The sequence below is a fragment of the Triticum aestivum genome, chromosome 1A (genome assembly GCF_018294505.1).
Source record: "Triticum aestivum cultivar Chinese Spring chromosome 1A, IWGSC CS RefSeq v2.1, whole genome shotgun sequence".
In the NCBI taxonomy this organism is placed as follows: Eukaryota; Viridiplantae; Streptophyta; class Magnoliopsida; order Poales; family Poaceae; genus Triticum; species Triticum aestivum.
This window is the reverse complement of record NC_057794.1, coordinates 406,268,196-406,282,135: the sequence shown is the minus strand read 5'-3', so window position 1 is coordinate 406,282,135 and position 13,940 is coordinate 406,268,196. Positions and strand designations below refer to the sequence as shown.

General features: G+C 45.5%; 1 protein-coding gene across 1 annotated transcript; it reads right to left on the bottom strand.

Moving 5' to 3' along the window:
• Window positions 1-8,176: 8,176 nt before the first annotated feature.
• LOC123053297 (pectinesterase) lies at window positions 8,177-11,643 on the bottom strand. The gene is made up of 2 exons (XM_044476760.1): window positions 10,567-11,643; window positions 8,177-9,204 (listed from the first exon to the last, which is right to left on the bottom strand). The coding sequence occupies exons 1-2, from the start codon at window positions 11,552-11,554 to the stop codon at window positions 8,504-8,506; spliced, it is 1,689 nt and encodes a 562-aa protein (XP_044332695.1). The 5' UTR covers window positions 11,555-11,643; the 3' UTR covers window positions 8,177-8,503.
• Window positions 11,644-13,940: the final 2,297 nt, after the last annotated feature.

The following is a 13,940-nucleotide window of genomic DNA, read 5'->3' as shown; positions in this document are numbered from 1 at the left end:
CTCCCTTTGGATCGACAAAACCTTCCGGTTGCATCATATACAACTCTTCTTCCAGAAATCCATTCAGGAATGCAGTTTTGACATCCATCTGCCAAATTTCATAATCACAAAATGCGGCAATTGCTAACATGATTCGGACAGACTTAAGCATCGCTACGGGTGAGAAGGTCTCATCGTAGTCAATCCCTTGAACTTGTCGAAAACCTTTTGCAACCAGTCGAGCTTTGTAGACAGTAACATTACCGTCAGCATCAGTCTTCTTCTTGAAGATCCATTTATTCTCAATTGCTTGCCGATCTTTGGGCAAGGCAACCAAAGTCCATACTTTGTTCTCATACATGGATCCCATCTCAGATTTCATGGCTTCAAGCCATTTTGCGGAATCTGGGCTCACCATCGCTTCTTCATAGTTCGTAGGTTCATCATGATCTAGTAGCATGACTTCCAGAACAGGATTACCGTACCACTCTGGTGCGGATCTTACTCTGGCTGATCTACGAGGTTCAGTAGTAACCTGTTCTGAAGTTTCATGATCATCATCATTAGCTTCCTCACTAATTGGTGTAGGAGTCACAGAAACTGGTTTCTGTGATGTACTACTTTCCAATAAGGGAGCAGGTACAGTTACCTCATCAAGTTCTACTTTCCTCCCACTCACTTCTTTCGAGAGAAACTCCTTCTCTAGAAAGTTTCCGAATTTAGCAACAAAAGTCTTGCCTTCGGATCTATGATAGAAGGTGTATCCAATAGTTTCTTTTGGATATCCTATGAAGACACATTTCTCTGATTTGGGTTTGAGCTTATCAGGTTGAAGCTTTTTCACATAAGCATCGCAGCCCCAAACTTTCAGAAACGACAACTTTGGTTTCTTGCCAGACCATAGTTCATAAGGCGTCGTCTCAATGGATTTTGATGGTGCCCTATTTAACGTGAATGCAGCCGTCTCTAAAGCATAACCCCAAAACGATAGCGGTAAATCAGTAAGAGACATCATAGATCGCACCATATCTAGTAAAGTACGATTACGACGTTCAGACACACCATTACGCTGTGGTGTTCCGGGTGGCGTGAGTTGCGAAACTATTCCGCATTGTTTCAAATCTAGACCAAACTCGTAACTCAAATATTCTCCTCCACGATCAGATCGTAGAAACTTTATTTTCTTGTTACGATGATTTTCAACTTCACTCTGAAATTCTTTGAACTTTTCAAATGTTTCAGACTTATGCTTCATTATGTAGATATACCCATATTTGCTTAAATCATCTGTGAAAGTGAGAAAATAACGATACCCACCACAAGCCTCAACATTCATCGGACCACATACATCTGTATGTATGATTTCCCACAAATCTGTTGCTCTCTCCATAGTACCGGAGAACGGTGTTTTAGTCATCTTGCCCATGAGGCACGGTTCACAAGTACCAAGTGATTCATAATCAAGTGACTCCAAAAGTCCATCAGTATGGAGTTTCTTCATGCGCTTTACACCGATATGACCTAAACGGCAGTGCCACAAATAAGTTGCACTATCATTATCAACTCTGCATCTTTTGGCTTCAACATTATGAATATGTGTATCACTACTATTGAGATTCATCAAAAATAGACCACTCTTCAAGGGTGCATGACCATAAAAGATATTACTCATATAAATAGAAACAACCATTATTCTCTGATTTAAATGAATAACCATATCGCATCAAACAAGATCCAGATATAATGTTCATGCTCAACGCTGGCACCAAATAACAATTATTTAGGTCTAATACTAATCCCGAAGGTAGATGTAGAGGTAGCGTGCCGACTGCGATCACATCGACTTTGGAACCATTTCCCACGCGCATCGTCACCTCGTCCTTCGCCAGTGTTCGCTTAATCCGTAGTCCCTGTTTTGAGTTGCAAATATTAGCAACAGAAGCAGTATCAAATACCCACGTGCTACTGTGAGCTCTAGTAAGGTACACATCAATAACAAGTATATCACATATACCTTTGTTCACCTTACCATCCTTTTTATCCGCCAAATACTTGGGGCAGTTCCGCTTCCAGTGTCCAGTCTGCTTGCAGTAGAAGCACTCAGTTTCAGGCTTAGGTCCAGATTTGGGTTTCTTCTCCTGAGCAGCAACTTGCTTGTTGTTCTTCTTGAAGTTCCCATTCTTCTTCCCTTTGCCCTTTTTCTTGAAACTGGCGGTCTTGTTGACCATCAACACTTGATGCTCCTTCTTTATTTCTACCTCCGCAACCTTTAACATTGCGAAGAGCTCGGGAATCATCTTATCCATCCCTTGCATATTATAGTTCATAACGAAGCTCTTGTAGCTTGGTGGCAGTGATTGAAGAACTCTGTCAATGACACTATCAACAGGAAGATTAACTCCCAGTTGAGTCAAGTGATTATGATACCTAGACATTTTGAGTATATGTTCACTGACAGAACTATTCTCCTCCATCTTGCAGCTATAGAACTTATTGCAGACTTCATATCTCTCAATCCGGGCATTTGCTTGAAATATTAACTTCAACTCCTGGAACATCTCATATGCTCCATGATGTTCAAAACGTCGTTGAAGTCCCGATTCTAAGCCATAAAGCATGGCACACTGAACTATCGAGTAGTCATCAGCTTTGCTCTGCCAGACATTCATAACATCTGGTGTTGCTCCAGCAGCAGGCCTGGCACCCAGCAGTGCTTCTAGGACGTAATTCTTCTGTGCAACAATGAGGATAATCCTCAAGTTACGGACCCAGTCCGTGTAATTGCTACCATCACCTTTCAACTTTGCTTTCTCAAGGAACGCATTAAAATTCAACGGAACAACAGCACGGGCAATCTATCTACAATCAAACATAGACAAGCAAGATACTATCAGGTACTAAGTTCATGATAAATTTAAGTTCAATTAATCATATTACTTAAGAACTCCCACTTAGAAAGACATCTCTCTAATCTTCTAAGTGATCACGTGATCCAAATCAACTAAAGCATAACCGATCATCACGTGAAATGGAGTAGCTTTCAATGGTGAACATCAATATGTTGATCATATCTACTATATGATTCATGCTCGACCTTTCGGTCTCAGTGTTCCGAGGCCATATCTGCATATGCTAGGCTCGTCAAGTTTAACCTGAGTATTCTGTGTGTGCAAAACTGGCTTGCACCCGTTGTAGATGGACGTAGAACTTATCACACCCGATCATCACGTGATGTCTGGGAACGGTGAACTTTGGCAACGGTGCATACTCAGGGAGAATACTTTTATCTTGAAATTTAGTGAGAGATCATCTTATACTGCTACCGTCAATCAAAGAAAGATAAGATGCATAAAAGATAAACATCACATGCAATCAATATAAGTAATACGATATGGCCATCATCATCTTGTACTTGTGATCTCCATCTCCGAAGTACCATCATGATCACCATCGTCACCAGCGCGACACCTTGATCTCCATCGTAGCATTGTTGTCGTCTCGCCAATCTTATGTTTCCACGACTATCGCTACCGCTTAGTGATAGAGTAAAGCATTACAGCGCGATTGCATTGCATAAAATAAAGAGACAACCATATGGCTCTTGCCAGTTGCCAAGAACTCGGTTAAAAAACATGATCATCTCATACAATAAAATTTAGCATCATGTCTTGACCATATCACATCACAACATGCCCTGCAAAAACAAGTTAGACATCCTCTACTTTGTTGTTGCAAGTTTTACGTGGCTACTACGGGCTTAGCAAGAACCGTTCTTACCTACGCATCAAAACCACAACGATAGTTTGTCAAGTTGGTGTTGTTTTAACCTTCGCAAGGACCGGGCGTAGCCACACTCGATTCAACTAAAGTTGGAGAAACTGACACCCGCCAGCCACCTGTGTGCAAAGCACGTCGGTAGAACCAGTCTCGCGTAAGCGTACGCGTAATGTCAGTTCAGGCCGCTTCATCCAAAAATACCGCCGAACCAAAGTATGACATGCTAGTAAGCAGTATGACTTATATTGCCCACAACTCACTTGTGTTCTACTCGTGCATATAACATCAACGCATAAAACCTGGCTTTGATACCACTATTGGGGAACGTAGTAATTTCAAAAAAATTCCTACGCACACGCAAGATCATGGTGATGCATAGCAACAAGAGGGGAGAGTGTTGTCTACATACCCTCGTATACCGGCGACGAAAGCGTTGACACAACGTAGAGGAAGTAGTCGTACGTCTTCCCGATCCGACCGATCCAAGTACCGAACGTACGGCACCTTTGAGTTCTGCACACGTTCAACTCGGTGACGTCCCTTGAGCTCCGATCCAGCCGAGTGTTGAGGGAGAGTTTCGTCAGCACAACGGCATGATGATGGTGATGATATTCTACCGACGCATGGCTTCGCCTAAGCACCGCTACGATATGACCGAGATGGAATATGGTGGAAGGGGGCACTGCACACGGCTAAGGAACGATCACGAAGATCAACTTGTGTCTCATGGGGTGCCCCCTTGCCCCCGTATATAAAGGAGGGAGAGGGGGAGGTGCGGCCGGCCCTAGGGGTGCGCCTGGAGGAGTCCTACTCCCACCGGGAGTAGGACTCCCCCTCTTGCCTTGTTGGAGAAGGAAAGGGGAAGGGGGAAAGAGGAAAGGGGGGCGCACCCCCCCCCATCCTTGTCCTACTCGGACTAGGGGGAGGGGGCGCGGGCTGCCCTGGCCGGCCCTCCTCTTCTCCCTTAGGGCCCATGTAGGCCCATTAACCCCCAGGGGGTTCCGGTAACCCCCCGGTGCTCCGGTAAAATCCCGATTTCACCCAGAACATTTCCGATATCCAAATATAGGCTTTCATATATCAATCTTTATGTCTCGACCATTTCGAGACTCCTCGTCATGTCTGTGATCACATCCGGGACTCCGAACAACCTTCGGTACATCAAAACACAAAAACCATAATTACGATCGTCACCAAACTTTAAGCGTGCGGACCCTACGGGTTCGAGAACTATGTAGACATGACCGAGACACGTCTCCGGTAATAACCAATAGTGTAACCTGGATGCTCATATTGGCTCCTACATATTCTACGAAGATCTTTATCGGTCAGACCGCATAACAACATACGTTGTTCCCTTTGTCATCGGTATGTTACTTGCCCGAGATTCGATCGTCGGTATCTCAATACCTAGTTCAATCTCGTTACTGGCAAGTCTCTTTACTCGTTCCGTAATACATCATCCCATAACTAACTTATTAGTTGCAATGCTTGCAAGGCTTGAGTGATGTGCATTACCGAGAGGGCCCAGAGATACCTCTCCGACAATCGGAGTGACAAATCCTAATCTCGAAATACGCCAACCCAACAAGTACCTTCAGAGACACCTGTAGAGCACCTTTATAACCACCCAGTTACGTTGTGACGTTTGGTAGCACACAAAGTGTTCCTCCGATAAACGGGAGTTGCATAATCTCATAGTCATAGGAACATGTATAAGTTATGAAGTTAGCAATAGCAACAAAGTAAACAATCAAGTGCTATGCTAACGGAATGGGTCAAGTCAATCACATCATTCTCCTAATGATGTGATCCCATTAATCAAATGACAACTCATGTCTATGGCTAGGAAACATAACCATTTTTTATCAACGAGCTAGTCAAGTAGAGGCATACTAGTGACACTCTGTTTGTCTATGTATTCACACATGTATTATGTTTCCTGGTTAATACAATTCTAGCATGAATAATAAAGTTTTATCATGATATAAGGAAATAAATAATAACTTTATTATTGCCTCTAGGGCATATTTCCTTCACAGGTGGCGCAACCGAGCTCAAGGAGGAGCTTGATGAAGATCATGTTCGTTGTGTTGTTTTGTTTCCAGTTGATCAGTAGTGGAACCCAGTTGGGGCGATCGGGGATCTGTAGCATTAGGGGTAGTCTTCTTTATTTTGGTTCCGTAGTCGGACCTTGATTGTATCTGGATGATGTTATGCTTTATTCATGTATTTTGTGAAGTGGCGATTGTAAGCCAACTATGTACCTCTTTTCTTATTCAGTACATGGGATGTGTAAAGATTACCGCTCTTGCGACATTGCCTTCAATGCGGTTATGCCTCTAAGTCGTGCTTCGACACGTGGGAGATATAGCCGCATCGAGGGTGTTACATATCATCACCTAGAAAATCATGTTCATGACTATTGAAATCAAGATACTCGGGGTGTGATACCTTGGAGCCTTTAGCCATGAAGCATCTTCCAATTCCTTCATTTGGTGAATAAAATAGGTCATGGGAGTTGGATGATACTAGAGCAAGTCCGACAATACCTTCATCTTGAGTATATTCAGAGTCAGAGTGATAGCTTATCTCAGAGTAGCTGTCAGAGTCGGAACCGGAAACCCATTCACCAACATGAGCTTGATGTCTTCGTCTTGTGTAGCTCTTTGATGACTTATCTTTCCTTTCCAAATCATTGCTTCTTTGAGAGGGTCTTCGTTCATAATGATCATCTCTACTCCTTCTCTCTCTTGGAGGTGATTCATCTCTTCTACTTCTCCTATTTGGTGAGTCTTCTCTTTTCTTGTAGGGCGTCGCACACTCATTGGAGTAGTGTCCGGGTCTTTCAAAATTGTAGCAATTACGATCACGACTGGAAGATCTTTTCATATTGTAGGACCTTAACTTGGAGCTTCTATCTTTGCTTCTACTCTTGTAGAACTTGTAGAAGTTTTTCACCATTAAGCTCAATTCTTCATTGGAGACTAGCTTGTCACTTGATGTTGTAGGATCATCACTTGAAGCTTTGTAAGCACCACTTGACATGTTGTGCAACTCTTTCTTATACTTGAGTGACATCTCATGAGCAACAATTCTATCAATGACTTCCATGGGCTTGAGATCTTTGTAATTGGGCATCATTTGGATCAATGTGCACACGGTATCATGTTTTCCATCCAAGGCTCTAAGGATCTTCTTGATGATGAACTTGTCGGTCCTCTCTTCACTCCCTAAGCCGGCAATCTCATTTGTGATGAGAGCATACCTAGAGTACATTTTGGTGACTCTTTCACCATCTTTCATCTTGAATTTGTCAAGTTGACTTTGAAGCACACCCAACTTGGATTCCTTGATGGATTCGACACCTTCGTACATATCAACCAAAGTGTCCCAAATTTCCTTTGCATTCTCAAGGCGGCTGATTTTGTTGAATTCTTCGGGGCACAATCCATTGAAAAGAATATTGCAAGATTGAGCATTCTATTGCAGCATCTTTAATTCTTCCGCGGTCGCTTCACAATCCGGTTCTCTATCGTCCTCAAAGAATTCACCTTGTAATCCAGTGCGAACAACATCCCAAGCGGCGGGGTTATGACCAAGAATATGCATTTTCATCTTGTACTTCCAACTAGCAAAATTTGTGCCATCAAAGTAAGGACCTCTTCGGTGATAGTTACCCTCACTAGACGCTATACCCTCCTAGGTTGTGAAACCATGGCTATGATCACCAAAGCAATGAAAATCAAGGCTAACAAAGACCAAAGCTCTGATACCTCTTGTAGGATCGAAAGTATGTCAAGAGGGGGATGATTAGACTACTTGATTAAATAAAAATCTATCATTTTCCTGATTTTAGTTGTAGGCAGATTTTAGCAATTATGACAAGTCAAGTAACACCCTACATACGCAAGTCTAAGAGTATAGCAGCGGAATGTAGAACACTCCACATGTAAGTAAAAGAGAGGGTTTGGTGAAGGCAAACACAATGGGGACACGAAGATTTTTTGCATGGTTCCGATAGGTGGTGCTATCGTACGTCTACGTTGATGAAGACTTCAACCCACGAAGGGTAACGGATGCGCGAGTCCATGGAGGGCTCCAGCCACGAAGGGTCCACAGAGAAGCAACATTGTCTAACCCGTCATGGCCATCGTTCACGAAGGACTTGCCTCACTCGGGTGGATCTTCACGTAATAGGTATAATCAGAGTTAAGTGAGATAAATAAAATAGGGTGTGTCTAGGGAACATCTAGATGTGCCCTAGTTATTGCACATCTAAGTGAGTGAATCAAGCATAAAAGAAAAAGAAAAAAAAAAGAATTATCCACACGAATCTCGATGTAAGATCAATGACATAGGACTTAGATGTGCAATACTTATGACACATGTAGATGTGCTTTAGCAAAACTGTAAAAAATAAAATGGTCAAACAACAAAGCACCAAAATGTTAGGCTGTGAACCACAATTAGATTTCCATGTAATACAACTTTATCTCATTGTTACACACGCATACAAAAGATCTATAGGTAGCAAAAGTAGCCGGCTAGCAGATCCACACAACACTACTGTATCTGTTATTGTTGCTTACGTTCGTCCTTCCACCTCTAGTCATATAATAAGTAATCCCAAGTAGTCAGACCACATTATCAATATGTTGTAGTTTTTTAAGACAAACAGTAGGTGATTTACCTACTGTAAATATATGTCTACAGTTTGAAGCATATATGATAATAAGTTGACGGGTCAATATTTCAATCCGCTGGTGAAGGGCACGCCGGTCTGCGGCAGCCAGTTGCCCCCGAGCACCATACTGTCGACGGTAAAGTTGCCGGCATCGGCGCCGTCGCCTAGCACGTGGTAGCCCGGCCAGCTGACCCGACGGCCGGTGTCGGCGCCCGGCCCGGAGTTGTTGTACTCGGCATAGTAGAGCGTGTCGAGCGCGAAGTCCCCGGACCATGGCATCCACCCGGTGGCGTCGACGAGGCCGCCGATGTACGACTCCATGACCACCGTGCGCGAGTAATTCTTCCACGGCCGGCCGAGGAAGGTGCGCGTGTCAAAGGCGGCGTTGGCCGCGAGCTCCGGGGACGGGAGGAGGGTGCAGCCCTGGATGGAGGTGCCGGTGTTCTGCTCCGGATTGGTGCGGCCCTGCGCCGTGACGGTGTTGCTCTGGCCCTGCATGGGGAGGCGGGAGTAGAAGGTGCAGTCCTGGAAGACGACGGCGGCGTTGCCGAACACGTAGTCCACGGTGCCGTGCACCTCGCAGCCGCGGTAGAACTGGCGGAGGGAGTGCGTGTAGAGCGTGTCCTGGTACGCCTCGAAGCTGCAGCTGTAGAAGGTCGACAGGTCGGCGCTCGACCGGAGCGCCACCGCCTGGTGCTTCGCTGGGCCGGCCGTGTTCCGGATCGTCATGTTCATCGCCACGAATCCTTGCCCATGCACAGCTGTGACATGCGTACATTCAAATTAAGTTCATAACAAAAAATTAAGTTATTGAAACCAAAATATTATATTTTCCGTGCTACTATAATCAAATTTGTGGACATGTTAGCGGAAGGTGACGCATATGTGTGCGCATGTTTGCTCTCCGGGCGCAACTAGGTAGTGCATGATGATGTGACGAGACACGAGACAAAATTGAGATCCGACACGGACCAACTCATTAATTCGCTCCATTGCCAGCACTGGTGTCATGGGACCAAATTAAAGCGACGTTTTTTAGGTTTCATCCTCCCTAGCCATTTGCCAGCAGAGGGCACGCCTAGCTAGTGACACTCCCATTTTATATTTTCCTTTATTCGAAGTGCAAAGCTCACAAATGCCCACTAGTTACCAGCTTGCCTCTTGTTTGGTCATCGACCTAGTCCCTCCATTCTTAAACTGATTTTTTTTAGATTCTTAAACCGAAAATCATCCAAACCTTTTGAAATTTGATTTTACATAATTCCTCCATTCATAAGATGATTTCATGAGCTGTTGTTTTCGTGAAACTGCTATTGGAGCTCGATTTTCAAAAAAAAGAATAAGTTTCAAAAATCCTGAAAAAAATACATACGTAAATATAGATGTATAGTGCATGTTTGCAAAGTTTCATGATGAAATGTGAAAGTTAATTTAGGTATGCATGCAAACATCACTTTGGCCAATTGTAAATAATTCAATCATCCGACCTCCTATTTTTCTTTTTTCAAAAGCGATTGTTGCATGTGTGTGTGCGTGTGCGTATTACTTACTTTGTGCTCAGTGTGCCTAAAAACAAGAAGAACAAAACTGAATACGATGTATAACTTATATTTTTGCTTAGTTCGAAGAGACATAAGAGAATCATGTTTTAAGATTATAGTCCGTTGCAGCACGGACTCCAACACCCTTTGTGAAAGAAAAAGAAGGGCCACATATTAATGACATAGTATGCAACTAAGACTAACTATATATGAGTTCGCTATTAGATTATAGATGAACCTTGCTCTTATCTAGCTAATCCAAAATTTGTAACCAACCTATTTTCCCCTTCTTCTTTTTTATGTTGAACCTATTTCCCCCTTCTTCTTCTTTTTTTGAGATACCTATTTCCCCTTTTTTCTCACTGCAAATGTAGAGCACCGGCCTCCTATATTGGTAAAAAGTAGGAGTATGTTCTATACCCAAAAGACCAAAAGAGAGTAAAAAAATATTGACGTGAACAAAAGACCAAAAGGTTTGACAGGTTGAAGTGTTCGATGTGTTTCTCTTGTCGTTGTCAACGATTGCATTTCTTTTCACCAAGAAAGTAATGTGTCATATGCATATATGCATTGTGCACTTACCAACGGTGGCCGAGTGGAAGGTGGTCCAGCCATCGACAACGCTCCGGTTGCCGGTGATCACCGTCTGTCCGATCCCATCGCCGATCATCATGACGTACTTCATCTTCTTGGGCACCTCCACGTTCTCCTCGTACACGCCCGCGAGCACGTATATCACGTAGTACCCGGCGCTGCCGTTGAGGTTGGTGGGCGCGGCCGCCACGGCATCCCCGACCGTCGTGTAGTTCCCGGAGCCACCCTGGTGCACCGTCACGGCCCTGTTCACCGCCACCGTCCCTTGGGGCCCCTCGATCGCCATTCTCCGGACCATCTCCTCGTCTTTCGCGTCGAACAGCCCCCTCCTCACGTTCGTCGGGGCCGTCGGCGGCTTCTTGTGGCCGTGGTGCGGTTTCTTGGCGCCCTTGGGCGCCTTCGCCGTGGTCACCCATGCCCTGGTGAAGAGTGACAGCGAGAGACTGTAGAGCTTGGTGCCGTTGGAGATCGGCTCGGCGAGGCCGCCGCCACGGTCCGACCACGATCCCGACGCGGCCTGAAGGCCGTCGAGACATGTCTCCTGGTTGGTCAGGATCGCCGAGAGCAACGTCTGTACGTCGTCGGCCTGCGGGTCGAGGAGCGTCTCCGTGCCCTTGAGCGCAGTGCCGGTGGCGGAGAGGAAGTCGACGTTGAGCTCGGAGAGGAGCTTGCAGTCCTGCAGCGCGCCGATCGCGCTGCGTGAGAGGTGGCGGTGGCGGGACAGGTAGTGGTCGACGAGGCCGACAAACTTGTTGGCGCTGGCGAGGGACTTGGCGACGGAGAAGCGGCCGTAGGTGTAGAGGTCGCTCGTGCCGTGCGGCGGCAGCACGGTCCGGCAGAACGTGGGGTCCGTCGTGTCGTTGCACGCGGTGGACGGTGACACCGGCGTGGACGGTGTCGCGTCGTCGCAGAGGGCGAAAATCAACAAGGAGAGCAGCAGGACGGCCGAGAGGGCGCTGCCATAGTAGACCGCCATGGTAGCTAGCTAGCTGAACTATGTGGCATATGTTTTCTGCGTGTGTTTTGGTGATCGATAGGCACTGGTCAGTGGTCATTTTTATAGGTGAAGATGAGCAGCGCTTCACGGTGATCTACTGGTCTTTAGGATCAGATTTTGGTGAGCTCGAGTGAGAAGTGTGAGAGCTTTTTGCGCCTCGAAAAAGCGCGTGGACAGAATGCAAGTGGGCGGCGAGTGTGCGTCTAGGCCGAGCACGCTTGGGCTGGAGAGTGGAGAGGCTGGCCATATGGACCATGGACGCACATGTTTGGGTAGAGGACAAGGCAATAATCGATTGTGTTTTGGGTTGGTTTGGCCGGATTCAAATGGCGATCTCTCGGCTTGTTCTATTGGTCAAAGTTAAACGGCTTGGGTTGACCTATTTTATTTTTTTGCCAGAGCTCGCGGTTGGCCTGACTTGTGTGCTTAGTATAAAACCTTATTTCTATGTGTAACATTGTAGTATTGTTACTTGGCAAATAGATTTATGCAAAAATGTAAGATGCTTCCATTTCTTTTCATTTTACTGAAATGGAGGCAAAATATTTGCCCCAACGATTAACTATGTAGTATATTCTACTCTACAGATAGATTTATGTGAAAAAGGACAATTTCATTTTATTTATTTATTTAAACGGAAGCAAAAGATTTGCCTTGTCGAATAATTAAGCATAACAAAATTGCTCAATTCATTAACAGGAAATTGAAAAAAAGATACAAAAAAAACCACATGTGGACTACTCAAAGCATGAAACCCCATGACTGCACGATCGACCTGAAAAACGTACCCACCGCACAACTATCACAAGCCCTCGCTATAGGGGAACGTAGTAATTTCAAAAAAATTCCTACGCACACGCAAGATCATGGTGATGCATGACAACGAGAGGGGAGAGTGTAGTCTACGTACCCTCGTAGACCGACAGCGGAAGCGTTATGACAACGCGGTTGATGTAGTAGTACGTCTTCACGGCCCGACCGATCAAGCACCGAAACTACAGCACCTCCGAGTTCTAGCACACATATGCTCGATGACGATCCCCGGACTCCGATCCAGCAAAGTGTTGGGGAAGAGTTCCGTCAGCACGACGGCATGGTGACGATCTTGATGTTCTACTGTCGCAGGGCTTCGCCTAAGCACCACTACAATATTATCGAGGACTATAGTGGAGGGGGCACCGCACACGGCTAAGAAAACGATCTTGAAGATCAACTTGTGTGTCTAGAGGTGCCCCCCTGCCCCCGTATATAAAGGAGCAAGAGGGAAGGCCGTCCCTTGGGGCGCGCCAAGGAGGAGGAGTCCTCCTCCTAGTAGGAGTAGGACTCCCCTCTTTCCTACTCCTACTAGGAGGGGGAAAGGAAGGGGGAGAGGGAGAAGGAAAGGGGGCGCCGCCCCCCTCTCCTAGTCCAATTCGGACCAGAGGGGAAGGGGGCGCGCGGCCCACCCTGGCCGCCCCTCTCTCTCCACTAGGGCCCATAAAGCCCATTACTTCTCCCGGGGGGTTCCGGTAACCCTCCGGCACTCCGATTTTCTCCGAAATCACCCGGAACACTTCCGGTGTCCGAATATAGCCGTCCAATATATCAATCTTTATGTCTCGACCATTTCTAGACTCCTGGTCATGTCCGTGATCACATCCGGGACTCTGAACAAACTTCGGTACATCAAAATATATAAACTCAAAATGAAACTGTCATCGTAACGTTAAGCGTGCGGACCCTACGGGTTCGATAACAATGTAGACATGACCGAGACATGTCTCCGGTCAATAACCAATAGCGGAACCTGGATGCTCATATTGGCTCCCACATATTCTACGAAGATCTTTTATCGGTCAGACCGCATAACAACATACTTTGTTCCCTTTGTCATCGGTATGTTACTTGCCCGAGATTCGATCGTCGGTATCTCAATACCTAGTTCAATCTCGTTACCGGCAAGTCTCTTTACTCGTTTCGTAATACATCATCTCGCAACTAACTCATTAGTTGCAATGCTTGCAAGGCTTATGTGATGTGCATTACCGAGAGGGCCCAGAGATACCTCTCCGACAATTGGAGTGACAAATCCTAATCTCGAAATACGCCAACCCAACATGTACCTTTGGAGACACCTATAGAGCTCCTTTATAATCACCCAGTTACGTTGTGACATTTGGTAGCACACAAAGTGTTCCTCCGGCAAACGGGAGTTGCATAATCTCATAGTCATAGGAACATGTATATGTCATGAAGAAAGCAATAGCAACATACTAAACGATCGGGTGCTAAGCTAATGGAATGGGTCATGTCAATCACATCATTCTCCTAATGATGTGATCTCGTTAATCAAATGACAACACATGTCTATGGTTAGGAAACATAA

What these genes read in the sequence shown, in the direction of transcription:
- LOC123053297 (XM_044476760.1), bottom strand. Translation starts at nt 11,554, where the DNA reads ATGGCGGTCTACTATGGCAGCGCCCTCTCGGCCGTCCTGCTGCTCTCC. An exon ending in CTTCCACTCGGCCACCGTTG is followed by an intron (nt 9,205 to 10,566) that starts GTAAGTGCACAA and finishes CGCATGTCACAG; the next exon opens with CTGTGCATGGGCAAGGATTC.